At 38.7% G+C, this 21904-nt stretch overlaps 1 protein-coding gene across 1 annotated transcript in view; it reads left to right on the top strand.

Moving 5' to 3' along the window:
- The window catches only part of UNC79 (unc-79 homolog, NALCN channel complex subunit), a 291664-nt gene that overhangs the window by 19368 nt on the left and 250392 nt on the right, over window positions 1–21904 (top strand). The window contains exons 5-7 of the mRNA XM_036735956.1: window positions 2059–2114; window positions 2757–2886; window positions 5901–5965. Of these exons, the coding sequence (XP_036591851.1) occupies window positions 2059–2114; window positions 2757–2886; window positions 5901–5965 (251 nt within the window). The remainder of the gene's footprint in view (window positions 1–2058; window positions 2115–2756; window positions 2887–5900; window positions 5966–21904) is intronic.

Here is a 21904-nt window from a genome sequence, read left to right as displayed (position 1 = left end):
ACAATCATCAACTACCCTTATGACTCTAAACAGGCTGTGAATTCTCATTCTGAGAAAGACTTCTTTTGGTGGACTAGAGAGATGTTAGGAAACCGATTGGAAAACAGGCTTTAGAATCAAAATAGAATTTTCTCTAGACTCCTTGTGGAGGCGAGAAAAAACTTGCTGGCTCAATGCTTTTGGAATGATTAAAAACAAGCTTTCACTGAAAATATGTGAGTAGAAATAGACATGTATATTCACACTAGAATGAAATTTATTAACCTAGTGGTTAATAGATTTGTATCTAGTGTGCTTTTTGCATCGGCATATCTGCAAGTGAATGCTGGAAAATGACCTTAAAGGGCAAACTATTCTGAATCACATTCTACATGTGTAAAATCAAGTTTTATTTGATTTTTGAAAATTCTCATTTATTAGGAAAAGAAAAATTCTATGGTGGAGTACCCAGCTTTTAACCTCAACTTTTATGATTTCTCTCTTCAAGTATTCTCATATCAAAAAATAAAGTCCTTCAATGAATAGTGTAAGACTTTCATAAAAATATATTTAACTAAGGAATGATTTTCCATATATCACTCTATCCAGTACAGAGGATGAACAAAATAAAGTTCAGATTTATTACATTTCTTATTAGTCTGTAAAGAAACCTGATCTGGGGTCTGGTCAAGCCAGCCCAACTTAAATGTTTTAGTATTAATGAATGCTCTCTATGTTTTGGTTTTCTGTGCATTATATATATATATATATGTATATGTATATTTATATGTATATATTTATATTTATATGTATATATGTATATATATATATATATTTTCCTCTGCATCATATAAATACTTACCAATGTGAGTATAAGTGGCCTCCAAATTTGTTGCCTCATTTGCCACTGGGGAAAACCCACATGACTGCTTTTTTCATATACTTTGTCTTAGCCTAGAAAAGTAATCCCTTCATTTTACAATGAGAGAACTGAGACTCAGAGAATAAAGCGCCTTGGTCTATTAAGTGGCAGGGTAGGAACACAAAACTCAGGTTTTCTGAATCGGAGTCTATTGCTTTCTGTCACACTGGGCTTCTTGTTGAGGAATTCTCAAAGAATAAAACAATCCTTCGTAGGGATTCTCTGGTGTGAGATGACAGGGTATGGATCTCTCCATTCTGAGGTCATTTGAATTTATTATAAGAATAGCAAATGGCAGCCTGGCTGTTGAAACTGATAGTCTGGTCTTGTAACTTATGGCATGAATTCAATCTGCCTGTAACAACTGAACTATGTCCAGTATATGATTGTGTTAGGAATGAGAGGGAATAAAAAAAAAGACACTGGCACTGCCTTCAGGTAACTTCACAGTTTAGTTCAGGAGGCAAGACATATAGTCATGATGGCATGAGATAGGTGCCAAGTGAATGGAAACAGAGAGCAAATGGGTGTTGGGATTTGAAAGAAGGATAGCCCACTTTGGGCTAGAGCAGTCAGGGAAGGCTTCAGTTTGAATCTCTATGCTGGTTCTGTCAAGACTTTTTTTTTCTGGGTGTTTCTTGACTTTCTTTAAATCTAGGTAATATACATTATGTTGTGATTCTTGGGAGTCCCTTAAGTTCTACTTCATTAACATGATAAATTAAATAGTAGATACTAGAAGAAAGACCTAGGAATTCCAAAGCCATTTCTATTCTTTGGAACTTTAAAAATAAAAAAAAATTTTTTTCTAATGCCAACTGTGGAGTAGTGAATTAATCCTTAACCTGACAGTTTGGAGACCTGCTTTTGAAATCTAGTTTTTCCAGTAACTTATTTCATGATCTTGGCTCAGTCACTTGACTTCTCTTGGTATTAGGCCCTCCTCTGTAAAATGAGAAGGTTAAATTATATAATTATTAGATCTCTTTCTAGGTCTGATGTTTTATGTTGCAATTTTCTCAGGTTCTTTCTAGCTATGAATATGACTAATTCTTTGATTAATTTTAGTTGTATAGGCCATTAATATTGTGTCTATAAGCAGTTTTTCATGTGTTTACAAGTAATTTTATGTTAAAATTGCATTTTCCTTCTTCTAGTGTATCATTGCCAGTTATTGGAATGCCTCATGAAATATAAGCAAGAAGTCTGGAAAGTAAGTTTTGGACCAAATGTAGCTGGGTGGATGCAAATTGAACTTGCATAACATTGTAAAAGATGGTTGACAAATATAAGTTATTGTGAAGGCCCAAAACATCAAAATCCTACTCTTCTGATGTGACAATGCCCATAATTCTTCCCTCAGTAGTGAATCTGTTTATTAGTTGGAACAGAAATGATGCTTTATGAACAGCGTGCCGATAGAATAAGTTGATGAACGTGTCTTCATTCTGGGAATTAGTTTATTCCTGTTCCTCCTATATTTCCAGATGACAAGTTATTTAATTTGCCTGAATCCCTTTTTTCATAACAGATGTGCTTTTTAAAGATGACATATATGTAGCCTAAATCCTTCTAGAATGTTAATCTCTGTGGAACAGAATTTGGTATAAGATGAGACCCACTCAAACCTTACATTAAGAATTTTTGTTTAAGTCTGAAGGACTTTGTTGTGAGGTAGTCTCACTTTTAAGACAGGCCCACAGTACATTCTTTGGGGTTTCTTATTATGGAACCCCAGTAATAGGATTTCTACATGTTTTTTATTGCTTAACTTACTATAAACTCTAGCAATATTTCTTTAGTAATGTTGAATGACATTTCTGTGATGCTGAGTGAATTTTCTCTTTCTCTTTAGGATTTACTGTATGTAATAGCATATGGACCTTCCCAAGTGAAACCTCCAGCTGTGCAGATGCTCTTTCACTATTGGCCCAATTTAAAACCTCCAGGGGCCATAAGTGAGTACAGGGGATTGCAGTACACAGGTAAGAGCACAACCTAGTGAGACAAATGGTTCAAGTGCTCACTCATGCCACAAGCAGGCCCACATGCGGGCACTTGTAGGCATTCAGGAATAATGATGGAGTGCCCCAAGATGTAAGTTACCGAGAACAGCGAGGACTTCCTTCTGGGACCTTGATATTCCCAAATGGGACAATGGCCCCGACTGTTCTAGCAGGTTTTGGCCCTGGTCACAGACTCATTGTATAAGTGGGAAGCCATTGTAGTACAGTGGAAAGAATACGGGTAGTCGGGAGTACTTGGGTTCAAGTCCTGGCTCTAACACTTATTAGCTGTGTGACCCTGGGCAAGTTACTCGACCTCTCTGAGCCTCAGGCCTCTCACATTTAAAGTAGTGACAATAATACCTGTACAGCATACTTCACAGAGTTGTGAGGAAAGTGATTTGTAAACCTTAAAGGATTATATAAGAGACCTGTGGTGCTATAAGGCCTGCTTCTTAGGTGTTTTCAAAGGTATATTGTTTTAGTCACAAAGGTCCCATTTAATGTACTACATTTAATGGCTACACAGAGGTGGGTAGAAGAGAAGTGAATATCCACTTGTTCCCATCTTTCTCAGCAGTATTATTTTCTTCAAGTATCTGAAGTGCTGTCATATAGAGGGATTAGAGTTGTTCTCCTTGATCCAGAAGGGAAGAATCAATGGGTGAAAACCTCATAAGTGGCTGTTGGCTTCCTAAGGATCAGAGCTTTCCAAAAGTGGAAGAGATTCCTTCAGAAAGTAGTCATTTCTCCATCCCTGGAAGCCGTCAAGCAGAGGATGGGCGGATTTTGTCAGGAATGCTATAGGGGGAATTCTCGCTCGGATATGGTTAGGGTTAGATGGCCATTGAGGTCCCATCTGACTCAGACATTTTCTGATTTTATTGATCTAACTCCCAATGTTTGATCAGGGTTTGTCTGCGCTGACTCCTACTTTGAACACGAGACTGAAAAATAACGCTGGGTGGCATGGGCATTCGAGCTTTGCTGTAGTCCCCAGCTGTCTCAGCAGTAACACTTGCATTGTCACAAACACTTTTTAGACTTATTACTGAAGACAAGGCGATCTCTTTGGGTAACAGCTCTTAGAAAATTATGTAAAATGATCCATTTTAAAATGGTGTAATAGATTAATAACCTGGCATCTTTTTAAGAATGTTAAAAATCAAGATAATAAAATCATTATTGTGAATGATAAATACAAACTGGATTTTCAATTCAAGGAGACTACAGGCATTTATTAAGTGCTTACTAGGACTCTAGCCTTGTACTAAGAGTCAGCGTCACATAGTGGAAAGGGTATTGGATTTAGAGTCAAAGGGCATGAGTTTTAATCCCAGCTCTGACACTTCCTACCTCTGGACATGTCATTTCAGCTTTCTAGGCCTTGGTTTCCTTAACTGCAGAATGAGGTGATTAGGCCAGGGGTGGGGAACCTGCAGCCTCGAGGCCACACGGGGCCCTCTAGGTCCTCAAGTGTGGCCTTTTCACTGAATCCAAACTTCACAGAACAAATGCCCTTAATAAAAGGATTTGTTCTGTAAAACCTGGACTCAGTCAAAAAGCCACACCCGAGGACCTAGAAGATGACATGGGGCCTTGAGGCCGTGGATTCCCCACCCCTGTTGACCTCCAAGGAACCTAACATCTATGATGTTATGATATTCAAAGATAAATACTTAGACAGTTATCTTATTTGTGAAGAAATTCACAGCTTTATAGGATGAAAATGTGGCACCTTTAGTTCTTCCAAAAATAAACGTGTTATTGCCTTATTAGGAAAAAAAATTTTAAGTTCTTTAGGCAATAACACTGTAGGGCTAGTGATGATTCTGAGCTAAGCATTTCATTTTCATGTGATCCCACTGGCATGGTTTCTTGCTTTACCTGCTGTGTGTCCCAAATGAAGGATCTGGATAGAAACAAACAAACAAACAAATAAACAAACAGAGGCTTAATCTGAATAAGGCAGATACAATCCTGAGTGGGGTTATTGGGAGAAGGAATATTTCTCTTGGTTGAGAAATTTACCCCTTAGTGCTTCTATTGTAAGGGTGCTGGATTTAGAGTCAAAGGACCTGAGTTCAAATTCTGCCCCTCACTTATTGCCTTTGGAACCTTGGACAAATCATGTGCGTTCTCTGGGTCTTGGTTTCTTCATCTGTAAAAAGAAGGCATTAGACCAGACCAGGGGTGTGGCACCTGAAGCCACATGTGGCCCTTTGACCGAATCCAAACTTCACAGAACAAATTCCCTTAATAAAAGGATTTGTTCGGTAAAACTTGAACTCAGTCAAAAGGCTGCACCCAAGGACCTACAAGGCCACATGTGGCCTCCAGGCTGCAGGTTGTCCCCCATCCCCCCCCCCCCCCCCCCCCGGTACTAGACTAATGTCCCTTCTCACTCTAAATCCTGTAATAGTATGGGCTTATGAGCCTTCAGAACTGAGGAAAGAACCTAACACAGCTCTTAAGTATTACCACATCGGGATACTTCCATAGGACTAAATCTGAGATTTTTAGGGAAGTGATGCACAGTGGAAACAATGCAAGCCAGGGAGTCAGGAAATTAGGGCTCTAGGCTCTGCTCCACCACCAACAAGTTGTTTAATCTCTCTGGTCTTAAATTTTCTCGTCTGTAAAATGGGGGTGACGACACTTGAATAATGCCACAGTCTTAAAGACTTCAACAACAGATGATAAAATGCTTTGTTGGGTTAAAAAGACTCCACAAAAGGCTGGTGGTATTATTACGGCACTCTGTAGGACTCCTACTTTTAACCTGGTGTCCCTCAGTGAGAAGGATGGTATGAGTATAATTTTTCCCCCAGTTTTTGAATTGTTCAGACATTTAAATGATTAGAATATGCCTTGAGGTCTCCCAGCAAAGGAGCCATTTAAACAAGAATCTAATGAAACAACTGAAGTGGTGGTGTTGGGGAGTGTAACAGCTGTAGTGAGTAAATATTGATCTGTTGTGCTTTGCTTTACAGCCTGGAATCCCATCCACTGCCAGCATATTGAATGCCATAATGCAATTAACAAACCAGCGGTGAAGGTACTGTTTTATTTGACTGGGGGCCATGTTGTTCTGCCAGTGGTCAAATTAGTGGAAGCAAATTACTGTATGAAATAGAGCAGAATGCAGCCATTCTCTTTTGAAATTCATAGGCTTGGGTTCTGTGGAAACCTTGCCTCTCTCCATAAACTTTTTCTCTTACACTATATTCAACTTTTCTTGCAAGTTAATTGGAGCTTGGCAAATTAGATAAAGATAGAGTATGGAATGATAAAATCTGTAGGTATTGACCAAGAGTATATAGCCCAACAGTGGAGAGATGGGATAATTATCACAGTTATCCCATTGCAAACATTTCTCCTGGCCTTTACAGGTTTTTACCTTTGCTATTATAATTGTGGCAGTAAATTAAATACTTAGTGGATGCCACATTGTGGGTAGGGGATTGACAAACAGGAGTGCATCCGGAGGTTGGGGAGGAGATTCCAAACAATGTCATATCAGAACTGGTCGAAGGAATCAGTGATGTTTCCTGTGAAGAATTAAAGACTTTGAGGATGGGGTGGAGTGAGGTTGTAATGTGATTATACCCATCGGGTATTTAAAGTTTGCTGTGTAGGAGAGGGATCAGACTTGTTCTTCTTGGTCTATGAAAGTCAAAATAGGACCAATAAATGGAAACTATGAAAGGATTATGGGTTACCTCTGTATGTAATGACTTCCTGTCATTGGCAGTCTTCAAATGAAGGCTACGTATTTAGTTGTCATGGATATTGCAGATGAGGGTTCATGCTTCAGAGGCTTCTTCAAATTCTAAGAGTCTGTGAATTCACATTTTTTATTACAAATGGGGGAAGTTCCATTCCGTTCCACAAACTTTTAACGAGCACTTGCCTTGTCTAAGGTGCTGTGCTAGAAATACAAAGATGAAAAAATGATCTTAGTTCTTGCCCTTCAGGCGCTTACTATCTAGTGAGACACGTGCACCAATAACTATAATGCAAATCAGAAAGCGTTCAACATGCTTAAGAGTTGGTATGGCCTGAAAGATTTCAAGGAGGGAGAGATCACTTTTAGCTGAAGAGATTTCATAGAGAAGCCTGCATCTGAGGTAGCCTTTAAAGGAAGAGAATATCAGTAAGATAAGAAGCAATTTTTCCAGGCATGGGAAGAAAATATATAGAGGCACAGAAGAACAAGGTCAGGTTGAGATCAGGGAAGTGTGATTTTTTTTCCTTGTTCTCATGTTTGTTTCAAGGTGAGATGGCTGCAATGCTGTTATGTAAATCCAAGGAGCATAAGCAATAAATAGTTACATCTTGCCTAAAGAACTGTTATGATTTACGATAAGTAACTGAGATGTAGTAGGATAGCAAACATGATGAGATTATGCGGTTGAAAGAAATGGTAGGAAATGGGGGAAAAGGAAGCATTGATTCTTTGTATATAAATGATAAACTCACTTGTTAACTCAACAGACACTTATTATTTACCTTCTATGTACAGGGCAACGTGCTGCTTCTGGGAAAGAGACAAAGATAATTATTTTATATCTCTATCTATCTATCTATCTATCTATCTATCTATCTGTCTGTCTATCTATCCACACACATACAGTGGCTGCTCTTAAGGAGGTTCTAGTCTAGTAGGGGAAGAAGAGACATACACAAATAACATCGACTATTTGTGTCCAACCTGTGGTAGGATATTCCGAGCTCATATTGGTCTGACGATCAGCCACAGTCTGACACACTGTAACTTGACTGTAGCACGTTGATGTCATTTTGGTCCTCTTTGAAAATAAAGGACAACAACCAACCAATATGACTTAGAATAAATTCTTAAGAGGAATAGAAGGTGCTATGAGGCCAAATGAGGAGTAAATCACTTTCCACTGAAGAGACTGAGATAGCTTCACTCACATAGGGTGTATAGAAAGTTCAAGAAACTGAAGGAAACCACCTGATAAAAATAATTAGGTTATAATGAAAAGAGAAAAATTGGGGGAAAAAGCGCTGCAAGATTATAGCAAGTGCTGTTTTACATTGGCCAGTCAAGGAGGGGCAAGATGAAAACTTTGTGCATGATTGTGCATCTTTTGTAGATTCTGAACATACTTCCACAGCAGCTCTTCTAAACCTTTGTGATTTTCACGTGCACAACTGTACCTGATGTTCCCTTTTCTAAACAAATGACCTTGTATCCTACTTTAATTGGGAAGTTGTAGAAGGGATTCATGTTTTAGGTAAGGCTTGGACAGGTCATGATTTTCAAAAATTCTGTGATTCAAAGAGTTTTTAAAAAAAACCTTACTTTTCAGTTTATTCTCTTTTTAATTTTTTAGGTAATGAAAAAAAACCAATCTGTCTCTTCCACTATCCCACCTCCTCCATGAAGCAAATTAAAAAACGGCAACAATAAATACTTCAATATGTTGGCTGGCAAAACAAATTACCACATTAGCCATGTGCAGAAATGTTTGTCTCTTGCTACATTTTTTCTTTTAAATAGGATTTTCTTTTCTCTAATTACACATAAAAACAATTTTTAACATTCATTTTTATAATAAAACTTAGAGTTCTAAATTTTCTCCTTTCCTCCCTCTCTCCTCTCCCTAAGATGATAAGCAATTTGATATGGGTTATATATGTTCTTGCTACATTTTAAGATCATTATCGTCAAGTTTCATTTCTACCAGGAGATTAGTGCTGCATCTTCATTCTTTTGGACTCTTGGTTTTTCATTTAATTTCACTGATCAGTGTTCTAAAATCTTTCAAAGTAGTTTTTTCTCTGTAATGGCCTCTATTATATAAATGTTTTTCCTGATTCTGCCCACTTAGCTCTGCCTCAGTTCATAAAGGTCTTACCAGTTTCCTCTGCAATTGTCCATTTCATCATTTTTTTAATGGCACAACAGTATTCCATTACATTCACATACCACAGTGTTTTTAGCCAGTCCAAAATAGGAGGATACCTTTTTAGTTTCTAATTTGTGGCTACCAAAAAAAGAACTTCTATAAACATTTTTGTACACGTAGCACCTTTTCACTTTTTTTGATTTTTTTGGGTGTAGACCTAGTAGTGGTATAGTTGGGTGAAAGGATATACACAGTTTGATAACTTTTTGGGCATAGTCCCAAATTGCTTTTCAGAATAGTTGAACCAATTTACAATTCCACAAACAGTGCACTAGAGCACCTATTTTCCCCCCGCCCCCACAATGCTTATCATTTCTCTCTTTTGTTATCTTCACCAGTCTGAGAGGTGTGAGGTGGAATCTCAAAGTTGATTTAATTTTCACCTATCTAATTATTTTTGATTTAGAGCATTTTTTCATGATTGTTGATAGCTTGGATTTATTCCCTTGTAAAATTGCCTGTTCATGTCCTTTGACCATTTATTTACTGCGAAATGGCTTTGGTTTTTTTAAAAATTCTGTCTCTATACCCACTGTTTCCTCCTTTCCTTAAATATTGCAATGTTCTTTCTCTTCATAATATCTCTTCTAAATACCTTAAAGATCTTATATCTACCCTTCTACCCACTTAAACATCTGTGGTGTTCTCCAGTGACTCATTATCTTCTGCTTTCAGACATTCAGCGGCATTCCCCATCTAGAGAAAACCTTCATTTAATCCTACTGCCCCCCGTAACACCATGTTTATCTCCTTCCTTTTACTGCCAGCCTTTTGGAATGAGTGATTTGCAGCCACTGCCTACATTTTGCTATCCTTTATTTACTCTTTAGCTCCCTACTGTTTGATTTCTAAACACCGCCCCCACCCCAAAGAACTGATGCTTTTAAAAAGTATATTTTCACTGATCTTTTGTTTTCTTCCATCACTTGTTTTGCCCCTCCCCCCCGCAAAGAATCATTCCCTAATAAAGTATGAAGAAAGGAAGAAAAAAAAGTTCCACAAAACTCAGCCTCATATTAAGAGCCTGACTTTACATGCAGTATTTGACACACATGGTCTGAACTTTTGCAAAGGAGTCAAGGGAAATTCTTTGCATATCTGTTTTTTTGGGTCTAACTTTGGTCATTATGATTTCATAGCATTTGCTTTTGCCAGTCTACTGTTCAAGGTCAACTACGATTTTGTTAAATCTATTTTTTCTCAATTCTTATTCTACTTGACTTCTCTGCAGAATCTGAAGCTGTTGATTATTATTACTCCTACTTGAAACTTCTTCCTCTCTTGGCTTCCAGATTCTTTTCCCTTTTATTGTACTTTCTCAATGTTATCTTTCCATTCCTACCCATAGGCATTCCATAGAGCTCAATCCTTGGTCCCCTGTCCTCATACAATTCAAGTTAATGGAAGTATTTTCTCGCTCCTCACCTGGGGGCTTTTCCATCACTGTGCACTGCTTCTTATCATTTCTCCCAAATCAAATCTCTCTATTCCTACCTACTCCAAACTCCTCATTTCAAAGGATAGATGGGATTTTAGGTCTGGAAAGAACCTTAGAGAGCACGTCGTTCAATCCCCTTAATTCAAAAATGAGGAAATAGAAGCACAGGGAGGCAAGAATAACTCGCCCGGGATCATATCACTGGTCAGCTGACAGAGCCACAATACAGTCCTGGGTCCTAGGATTCAAAATCCAACGCCTCTTCCACTGCATCGTGCTGTTTCCCTTTGTGTTAATGATGCTACTCTTCCTATGTACTCACGATGAAAGTCTCAGTGTCATCTTGTATTCTTTCCTTTCCTTCATTAGCTATATCTAATCAATAACCAGAGGCAGAATGGCACAAAGACTAGAGGATTGGTGTGGAAGCCACAAAACTCTGGATTCCAGTCCTACCTCTGACATTTAATGACCACGGGGCCCTGAGCTTAACACTTAACTTTTCAGTGTCTAGGGGCAGCTCTCCAAGACTTTAAAAGTTGTAGAAAGTGCGACCTTAGTTGGGGGGGGGGTTCTTTACCTGGGAGTGGGAAATCACAAGTCCACAAATCCTATCACTAGTCAATGAATCAATATTTCTTAAGTACCTACTGTGTGCCAGGTGCTGTGCTAAGCCCTTCCCCTAATAAATAAACATGTCCTGCCAATTCTTTCTTCAAAGTCTTTCAGAAGCAATTACTATTCGATTATGGGTTGAACCTATGCTGATCGGGGCTTAGAACTGGGAAGGGGCAGAATGAGAAAAGCTGAACTATGGTCTCATTTGGCAAGAGTATATAGACTATATGAGATGGGAAGGTAGATTGGAGTTAGATGGTGGGTGGAAACTTAAATGCCAGAATCAGGATGTTATTCTTTATTGGACAGACAGTGGGGAGCCATTGAAGATTTCTGCTTAAGGAAGTAACACAGTTAGAGTAGTATATTAGTAAGATTACTTAGTAAACTAGGGACTGGAGTAATCACTTAAGGTAAATGTTCTTTTTATCTAATTCTTACATCTATGGAAAACTGCATAAAAGATGTGAAGAAAACTGAGATAGAAGTGGCTATATGATGATGACATTTATGATCCTAATGATAAGGAGGACATAAACCACTTAAAGAAAATGCATCCTTGGCAAGTGGATTTTTGAAATTTTTAGGTCATAAGTAGGAAAGAAGTCTAAGATATAATAAGCAATCTTTAAAGAAATAATTTTATAAGCATTGTAAAGAAGTGGGAAAAAATCCTCAAGAAGAGTAAAAGAAGTCAGAAGATTCAATACAGATGACCCAAAACAGGGACCTTAAAAGCCATCTGGAATCCCACAAGCATAAGTGTTTGCAGACAGAATAGAGATTAGGGCTCATTAGTTTGGAAGACAGAGCTTGACAAGAAGTATTATAAAAGCCCATACAATTCTGGATAAGGTGAGCAGATTTATTCACCAAATTCCAAGAGACTAGGAAAGGCTCCTCCACCTTGAAACTTGAAAGAGGTAAGTCTAGGACGAATGAAAGAGGTTTTAATTCAATTCGAGAGAACATTTATTCAACATGTTCTAGGTTCAAGGCATTGTGCTAAATGCTCTGCATACAAAGCTGAAAAACAAAACAGTCTCTGTCCTCAAGAATTTATAATTGACTAAGGGGATATGACACTGACACAACTAAGTAATAATAGAGTGTAGATTTTCAGTATGGAACAATTGCCAAAACACTTTCCTCAACACAACTGTCTGAGGGACTTAATAAAAATATTGGTTTTGTTTTACCCATGAAGAAATTGAAGCTCCAAGATTATACATATAGTAACAGAACTATGACTTGAACCCAAGTCTTCTTAATCAAGGATTTGTGTTCTTTCTGCCCAGCAGGAAGAGAGGTCTAGGAGAATTTAGTGGGGAGAGATCACTTTCAAGTGATGGATGCATGCCTGTGTGCATGCATGTGTGTATGTTTGTGTGTGTATGCGTGTGACCCTAAAAGCTTTATGGAAAGCATGGCACCTTAGCTGGACTCTAAAGGAAGTGGCAGATTCCATCAGACAGAGATGAAGAGGGAATGGTATGGGCTATGGTTTATCTAAAATTTGTACCACTCCAAGTGCCTAGTCCAGTGCCCTGCATATAGTAGAAGCTTAATAATTATCTATTGAGTGAATAAATGAAAGACTGAATGAAAATTTCTGAGCAGGAAAGTTCAGATCTGTGCACTGGGTAGATTCTTTGAGCACTGTGTGAAGGTTGGATGGATGAAGGAACAACAGATAATACTTATAGTACAAATTATTTCAGTAAGTGGTACTGGGTAAACATATATATATATATATATATATATATACATTAAAAAAGAAGAAAATAAATTCATGGTGGACCTCTAGAGGGTTTCTAGGGGAGACAAAAATATTTTAAAAATATTTTTAGTTATTTCTTGGACCTCTGAGGCTGATGTAAAAGAAGAGGAGCACTTTTCCCCCCAGCGAGACTCTATGGAAATACTTTTGTTCTAAAAAGGGGAAATAGAGTCAGCATTCTTTAAGTCAAGTTGGCAAAGGTTTATTTTTATACTTTTCAGCAAACAAAAGTCCTTAAGGAACCTGTGACTTTAAAGGGGTACAGTTAAAGTTTATATAGGATAAACTACAGTAAAACATGTGCCAAATATGCTAATTAGGTGATTCAGGGTGAGATTAGGGAGTGGTTAAGGAGTGGTCAGCTCTTAAAGGAGCATGCACTTTTTGCATTTACTGTGCAGGAGTTTTACCCAGAGTTCACCAGGAAAAGCCCAAGTTGGGAGGGGCCGGGGCACAGGAAGGTGTGGTTTTTAGGTCTGTTACATCACTAAGTTAACTAGTGGTCAGGGCCAACTGAGGATTGCCCGGTCTGCCACCAATCAATGTCTTGTTTGACAAGATAGATGTAGGGAGTATACATATATCTTAAGTCTAGGATATACATAATGAGGAGTCCAGGATGCATATAATGAGGTAGGGAGTTGGTATAGATAGTCCAGTGGGTACTGAATATCTTTATGAGCTAGTACAAAGCCAGTTCAAACTAATAATTCCTATGAGGGCCCACTCATGAGTAATTGTTAGACATAGTGTCCTTGGGCTGGGGAGAAATTGCCAGAGATGGTGTTTTGAAGCTAGGGAGAAATGTGATTTTGGAATTGGGGTCCAAGCACAGGCACCCAAGCACCCCATGACCAGGAGGAAGAGGTGAAAAGGCAAAGCATTCCAGGCATGGAAGATAGCCAGTGAAAATTCCCAGAGGCAGGAGAGGGACTATCTTGTGTAAGGAACAGGAAGGAGGCTGGTATTACCTGATCACAGAGTATGTGGTGGAGAGTATGACGTTCAGAAGACCGGAGAGGTAAGGGGGTCAGCTTATGAAGGGCTTTGAATGCCAAATGGGATTTTATATTTGATCCTGGAGGTGACAGGAAGCCACTGGACTTTATTGAGCCATGAAGTGACATGGTTAGACCAACATTTTAGGAAGATCAGTTTGTCAGCTGAGATGAGAATGAACTGGAGAGGGGAGAGGTTTGTAGCTAAGAGACCAACCAAAAGGCTCTTGTGATGATCCAGATGATAAAGGCCAGCACCATAGTGGTGGAAGTGTGAAAAGAGAGAAGAGGGGATATGGGAGAAATGTTATGAAGGTAAAATCAATAAGCCTTACCAATAGATTGGATATGGTAGGTAAGAGAGAGTGAGGGGTCAAGGATGACACCTAGGCTGTGAGCCTGGGTAACTGGGAGAATGGTATTGCCCTCAACAGTCATAGAGAAGTTTGGAAGGGGGAAGGTTCTAGGAGGAAAGATAATGGGTTTAGTTTTGGACACGTTGAGTTTAAGATGTCTAAGGGACATCTAATTCAAGATGTCCCATAAGCAGTCAAAATCAATATCAAATTGGAAGACAGAATAAATATATGGAGATTTGGCATGTCATGAAAACAAATCCTTTCAAAGCATTTAACCAAGTTATTGGTTATGATAAGTGAGAAATGGACAAAAGAACAGGTATACAAAATTATTATCATTCTCAAGTTAAATCGATGTGAATCTATCACCTTAATGAACAGAACAAAAGAGCCTAGCAACTATCTTGTCATCAATGCTTGATTTCCTTGTCAAGTGGAGAGACAAAGCAGACAATGGTAATGCTGATTTAGAATATAATCTCTTCTCTAAAATCTTATAGAACATAACAGAAACTTTTAAGTAGTTTTACTTAATAAAAAAATGACACCTATTGGATATTTCAAACTAAATGTTCTGTAGGCATCTAAAGCTTAGCATGTCCAAAACAGAACTCATCTTCTTTCTCTCCAAACCCACCCCTCTTCCAAACTATTTTTGTTGAGGGCACACACCCTTAGTGTCATGTTAGCCTCTTTACTCTCACTCATCTCCTATCAGTTGATATATTTTTTCATTTCTACCTCCACAATATCTCTTCCATCTATCCACTTTTCTCTACTCACATGGCTACCACCTTAGTTCATTTCTTCATTACCTATTGCTTTGGTCTACTGTATAGCCTTCCAATAAGTTTCCCCACCTCAAGTGTCTTCCCTCTTTAACCTATCCTCCACATAGTTAACATATTGAATTTATTAGAGCACAGGTCTAACCATTTCACTCCACTATTCAAAGTGACTCCTTATTGCATCTAGGCTCAAATAGAGACACCTCTACCCAGCATTTAAAGCCTTACACAATCTGATTTACATCTACTAAGGCAGACAGAGGTCAAGTGACTTGACCAGGGTCACACAGCTAATAAGTGTCTGAGGCCAGATTTGAACTCTGGTCTTCCTGATTCCAAGCCAAGTACTCTGTCTACTGCATCCCTTGGTTGTCTAAGGTAAAAACAGCCCAAATTAAATCCACAAAATAAAAGTTTTCCAGCATTCTATCACAATCCAGGGACAGCTTGGTGGCACAGTGGATAGATAGAGCACTGGGCCTGGAGACAGGAAGACTCATCTTCCTGAGTTCAAATCTGATCTTAGATTCTTCCTAGCTACATGACCCTGTGTAAGTCATTTAACCCTGCTTGCGTCAGTTCCTCATCTATAAAATGAGCTGGAGAAGGAAATGGTAAACCACTCCAGTATCTTTGCCAAGAAAACCCCAAATGAGGTCATGGAGAGTTGGACATGACTGAAAAACGACCAAACAACACAACAACAATCACAACTCAAGTGCAGAGACATTTAGCATATGGAGTCTATAACTCTAGGACTCTTATCTTTCCATTTTACTATGACTTGCTACTTCTCCTCAGTAATTCAGCTACACATTGCAAGCTCAGCCATTTGTACAAAGCTTTTTTGCCATGGTATGAAGAAATCTTGGGATTTCATTTATGGATCCATAATTTATTCATGTAATCCAGCTTGATTGAACCTGGCAGAATGGCTAGGCTTTCACAATACCCTCCTTCTTTTACTACCTACTTTTACCTTGTGTTCCACGTTTATTGCCCATTTAATTTTATGCCAAAGAGCCAAGAGCCTTTCGGTTTGATTTCTGTAGGTCTCTAGGCTAATCTCTGAACAATGACCTCTCATTCTGGACAAGAAATTTTCTTTGGTCCTGTCTTTACAGTCATACGTCCTATCCTGGAACTCTTTCCCTGGCTCCGAAATTCCCAGTATCAGTCATTCCTTAGGGAGACAATGGAGCATAGTAGAATGATGTCAGAACACCTGGGCTCTAATAAAATGTGTGTCTTTGGGCACGTCACTTAAAGCCCTTTCAATCCCAGTTTTCTCATCTGTGAAATGGTGATAATAATGCTTCCACTACCTTAATCACAGAATTTTATGGGGTTCAAGTGTGTTAATATGTATAAAATATTTTGTAGCCATAAGATGCTACATAGATTTTAGCTATTATCATCATGTCCCAAGCCATATTTGTATAAGTATACATGTGAGATCAGCTTTTTTGGGGGGGGTCTGCGGTAAAATAAGCTACAAAACAATCCACAATAAATTAGGAAGAGGTCACTCCTTCCCATTTCACCTCTCTGTTGCAAGTCAAACTAAAAAGGCTGATGATGGCAGGGCTCTGTGACCTCTGACTCAGGTTGTACTGAGAAATGGGAAAGAACCCAGAAAATGCTGTCAAGCATGTAGCTTTCCCCACCCTCGTGACACAGAGAGGTATCAATTCCCAGCCTTTATTTGTTTTCTGCATCCAAGATATCAGGTAGCTTGGATGTTGCATGAGATTTCCCTACGGACAAATGCAAAAACAGGAGAACATAATCACAGAAACATAAGGAAAAGCCATAAGAGAATATTTGACCTCTGGAGCCATGTAGTTTTTCTACAAAAAGTTCTTCCTTTGCTCTCTTGCTTTTGTTTCTTCCAGTTTGCACTCCTCTGGACACACACAACTGAAGCATGATAGACCAGTATTAACATCAACCCAGAGGCTATGGTTCTTCCTATCTTTATCTGTGACCTATAGGCAGTTGCAGACTAAGAGCTAAATGGGCGCTTTCATTAGAGCTATGAGTAGCAGCAGGAGCTTAACTGCTCTGTCCCTTCAATTGTTAAAACAGAGGACTGAAGATGTTTCTTTTCAAAAATCTAACTTGTCTTTAGTGGTTTAGATCAGGGATTCCCAAAATGTAGAATATGGCCTACTGGTAGTTCTCAAAGTATTAAATTATGGAGCTTTAGAGTTGGACAGGACTTAAATATCGTTGAGTCAAACCTCTTAATTCTATAGAAGAGGGAAATAAAACTCAAAGATATTAAATCGTTTCTCTCATGTCCCAAATTCAGCAATAGGAGAGAACTTTTGTGGTTCCCAGACCAGTATTCTTTCTTTCACAATAAAACACACCTTATTTGATAGATCCCAAGTCATGTCCCTTTCTTCATCCATGTTCCCCTTTCCCACACTCTTGTCTCTGAAGTTAGCTAGTATTCTTAATTGGGAGGGAGAGCAAAAAGGGCAGTGACATCTCTCTCACATAGATTTTTGAGACGTTAGATGATGTCTAAAGTCTGCTTCTAGCTCCAGCAGGTTATACTCCACTATACTCAAGAACTTCATTGTTGCCAAGCCCTTCTCCTACCCCCTCTCCCTGTTTAGAGATTTTCAGCAGTGCTCTCCTAACGACTCCCTTCCCCAGTTACTGCAAGGTTTTGAGAAGATGAAAAATAGCTCTTCTTTCTAAAATAATTGCGGATCCTAATTAATTTATCTAGAGGCAGGGATCTCCACTAAAACATTCCACCAGTACCTCAACATGTTGTGGAAACAACATTGGGGTCTTGAAGCTATGTCAGTAGAAGGCTTCAAGTAGATAATCTTTGATGGAATGCATGTCTGTTGTCTGATGACTAACCTAGCTGTGTGTGTGATACTTCCAAAGGGTTGACCGCTGGGTCATGAATATTTTTTGCTATAGTAACACAAGAAGACCATCTTACAAAGGTTATAATCTACCTCATTGGAGGGAGTGATGACACCAATGAAATCAGATTCCTAAAGCTTTGAAATAAGAGGCAGGGGAAATGGAGCATTTTACCTTATGATTTCAGGACAACTCTTTGATTTCATCATGCTGCCAATGGTCCTGAGTGGGAAGGAGAGGCTATTTAACCAGCAGACATGGCACTGAGACTGTAGGGGTAGAAGTGAAAAAGTTTGTAAGACCCTTCTGGCTTAGTTTAATGTGGATGCCTTCTGAAAAAACAAGACAAAACAGATACTGTTACACAAATCCATTAAGAAGTAATAATGTATTGTGATAGACATGGCATTGGAACTCGAATTAGGGGATCTGTCACTTCCTAGCTGTGTAACTGGGGGAAAAGGAACTTAGTGTTTATAAGCCCCAGTTTCCTTAAGTGTGAAATGGAAGTAATACCACTGTACTTCCTACCTTGAAGGGTTGTTGTGAGAACAGTGCTTTATGAACCATAAAATACATATAGATGTTTGCAATTATTATTATGTGGTAATGGGGCGAGTCTAAATTTCCAGAGCAGGTCTTGGAGGGAGTGATGACACTAATGATACCAGATTTCTAAAGCACTGAAGCAAGAGGAAGGGGGATATGGAGCACTATAACCCCATGATTCCATGACATCTTTTCTGACTGCCATGGTCCTAAGTGGGAAAGAGAGGCTACAATCTACCTCAGTTTACTGGAAGTCTGATAAAGCCTATGGAACCTTCTCAGAGTACTGTTTTTAAATGCATAAGATAAGATAGAATTACAAAGGAAATAAATTATATTAAATAGTTATCAAAATAGTTAAAAAAAATTCACAGAACCCTAGGTTAAGAACCTCTGATACAGAACACAGGGCTTAGAGATAACCTATAAATTTTGAGTTAAGAAAGGCTAAAGGGAAAGCGTGGTCTTTCTGTAGACTCACAAAGGTGTTATGAAGTGGAGGGATATGTAGTAGGTTTGAAAATAAAAAAAGATTGAGCTAATGGAATTGTTATGTATCTCTTTCATTCTCCTAAGTTTTTCATTTTGTTTGGTTTTATCTGGAAATCACTTAATGAAATATTTGAGTATGGATGAGTATTTAACAGCTAAATTTAAAAATAATGAACAGCAGAAATACAGAATGAATGACACTATATAATAAACATATATAGTAAAGTAATACTTTAGACATCTGAATATGGAGGTTCTTGAGGGCCAGAGGGAATCTGAACAGCCACATCTTGCCTCAGAAAACAATAAGAGTAAATGAGCCTGTAGATCTGTTAATTTGGGGAAGGAGCAGTCCAGTCTTGGCAATCCTCCTGACCGGAATTGGAAAGCTCTCTTAAAGTCCCTTAGGACCCTGGATCCAGCTGTGTTGACTTAAGTATGGGATGCATCCACAAATGTAGCTAGTAACAGAGGTGCAGGATAAGGGCTGTCTCTGAAATCAGGAACATCTGGGGGCTGGTGTATATACACAGAATCACAGAATCTCCAGCTACCTCAGAGGCCATGCAGTCCAGTCTATACCTGGAGAGGAATCTCCATTATCACAATTGTTACAATTATTCATCCAACTTCCACTTATAGATCTCTAGTAGCAGAGAATATGGAGCACTATATGCTATTGCCTCACTGAGAATCAACCAACAAGCATTTGTTAAGTATTTACTATATTATAGTGCATAACACAGTGCTAGGCATGAGGAATACAAAACATAAGTAAAATAGTGCCTGCCTTTTAGGAACATATAATCTAGCTAGAGGAGCCAATATATATGTGAAAAATAGAGAGAATATAATTTTATGGGGAAGGTGCTAGTAGCTGGCCAGGGATCAGGAAAGGCTTCATGCAGAAGGTAATATCTAAGCTAAACCTTTAAAGACACTAAGGATTTTAACAACTGGAGATGGGGAGGGCCCGCATCTAAGAAACAGAAAGAGTTAGTGTGAAGGTACAGAAATAGAAGGTGGAGAGCTGTGTGTGGATAACAGTAGTAAGACCATGTTCATTTAACCAGAGATGGCATAAAGGGGAGTACCTGAAAGATTGGTTGGGACCAAATTGTGAAGGCCTTTAAATGCCAAACAGGAATTTATTTTTGACCCTAGAGGTAATAGGAAGTCCCTAAATTTTACTGAGTGGTGGAACGGTGTTGTTGGCCTTGTGCTTTAGGAAAATTACTTTGGAAGCTATATGAAGGGTGGAATGGAATGGGGAGAAACTTGAATCAGAGAGACCAATTAGGTGTAGATTACAACAGTCCAGGAAGTAGTAATGAGGGCTTGAGCTAGGGTAGTGTTTACGTGAGGGAGATAAGGGGATTGGTATGACAGATAGTAAGGAGGTATAAAGGAAAAGAGTTGGCAACTGATGAGATGTTTGGAGCGAATAAGAGTGATGAGTATAGGATGATACTAAGGATGTGAACCTGCGTCACTGGAAGGATGCTGGTATCCTTAAGAGAAATAGGGAAATTTGGAAGAGGGGTAGGTTTTGAGAAGGAAAGAGAATGGATTCTGATTCAGTTGTCTATAGGACCCCCAGCTCAAAATGGCCAATAGGCAATTGGTGATGTGGGATTGTAGTTCAGGGGAGAGACTAAGGGTGGGGGGATATAAATCTGGGAATCATTAGAATAGAGGTAAAAATTAATCCATGTGAACTGACGAGAAGAGGATTCAGGACAGAGCCTTGGGGTACGCGTAGAGAGAGGAGGTGAGACACAGATGATGATCGAGCAAAGGAGACAGAAAGAGTGGTGAGACAGGTAGGAGAAGAAATAGAGGTCAGTGTCATGAAAAACCAGGCAGGAGAGGTTATTTAGAAGGGGGTGATCAAGAGTGTCAAATACTAGAGAGGTCAGGAAGGATGAAGATTGGGAAAAAGTCGTCAGATCTGACAACTGGCAATTAAGAGATCATTAGTAACTTTGGAGAGAGTGTTTTCACTTGAATGATGAGGTCAGAGGCCAGATAGCAAACACAAAAGGTTGCAGAGTGAAAGGAGAGAAAGTGGAATTAACAATTGTAGACAGCTTTCTTTTAGGAGTTAGACTGAGAAAGAGAGGAGATATAGAGGATGATGACTTGAGGGGATGGTATGGTCTAATGTGGGTTGGTTTTTTTTTTTTAAAGAATGGAAGAGATAGCCCATTTAACACACAAAATTAATTACCTGAACTGATCTTTCAAATAGTTCTTTGATAAGTGATTTTACTTGGTTGGGCTGTGGGTCAAATTGTTTTCCTCAAATATAACAACTCCATACAAGTGAAATCACATAATCCATGGATTTATTTTGTCACAACGATGTTAAAGGAAACGTTACTAGTTATAATGGGTTCCTTGAAGTCCTTTCCATATAGCAGGCTCTTTCTGACTTCCATGATTTTCCTTCAAACTACTTCCATGATTTCCTTTAAGCTATTCTAATTTTGTATGCTTTTTTCCACTCTACCCAGATTATACAGTTATCCCTTCCACATTGTGAAGATTAGGGTCATGGTGCCCCCATGATCTGGAAAATCTGCATGGAATTTTTGGTCGTGCCTTCATACCAGAGAAGAAGTCCAAATTATTATCAGATTACAAGATAACCAATGTTGACATTATGCAATACTATACACATATTTTAGCATTTCTGAGTTTCTAAACTTTTTCTGCGTCTGCTGGCTTTTGCATGTCATCTGTGGCTTCCACAATACTCTCCCCAAATTCCCATTTAATTTCTTATGCTGACCTGCAATGTATTGAAACCCCTATGGGGAATGTCACAATGCTGAAGGGATAACTGTGCCCACTCTTTGAAGCACAGATCACATTGTAACTCCTCGGTGAACCCTTTCCTAATCATTCCAGTCCTCATTTATACATTCAAATTACAATATCTAGAATCACAGACTCATAGAATATTAAAAAGAGAAGAGAATGTGGATAATACCACCTACTCCATATCGCAAGATTATTTTTTAAAATGAAGTATAAAGAATATAATCATTGTTGTGCCACTTTGGGGTACAGTATATATAGGACTTGAGCCAAACATGGAATTAAAAATGGATGTGAATAAATATGTAAATAAATATAGAA

Source organism: Trichosurus vulpecula, chromosome 8 (assembly GCF_011100635.1).
Source record: "Trichosurus vulpecula isolate mTriVul1 chromosome 8, mTriVul1.pri, whole genome shotgun sequence".
In the NCBI taxonomy this organism is placed as follows: domain Eukaryota; kingdom Metazoa; phylum Chordata; class Mammalia; order Diprotodontia; family Phalangeridae; genus Trichosurus; species Trichosurus vulpecula.
This window is presented reverse-complemented; position numbering and strand designations above follow the sequence as displayed.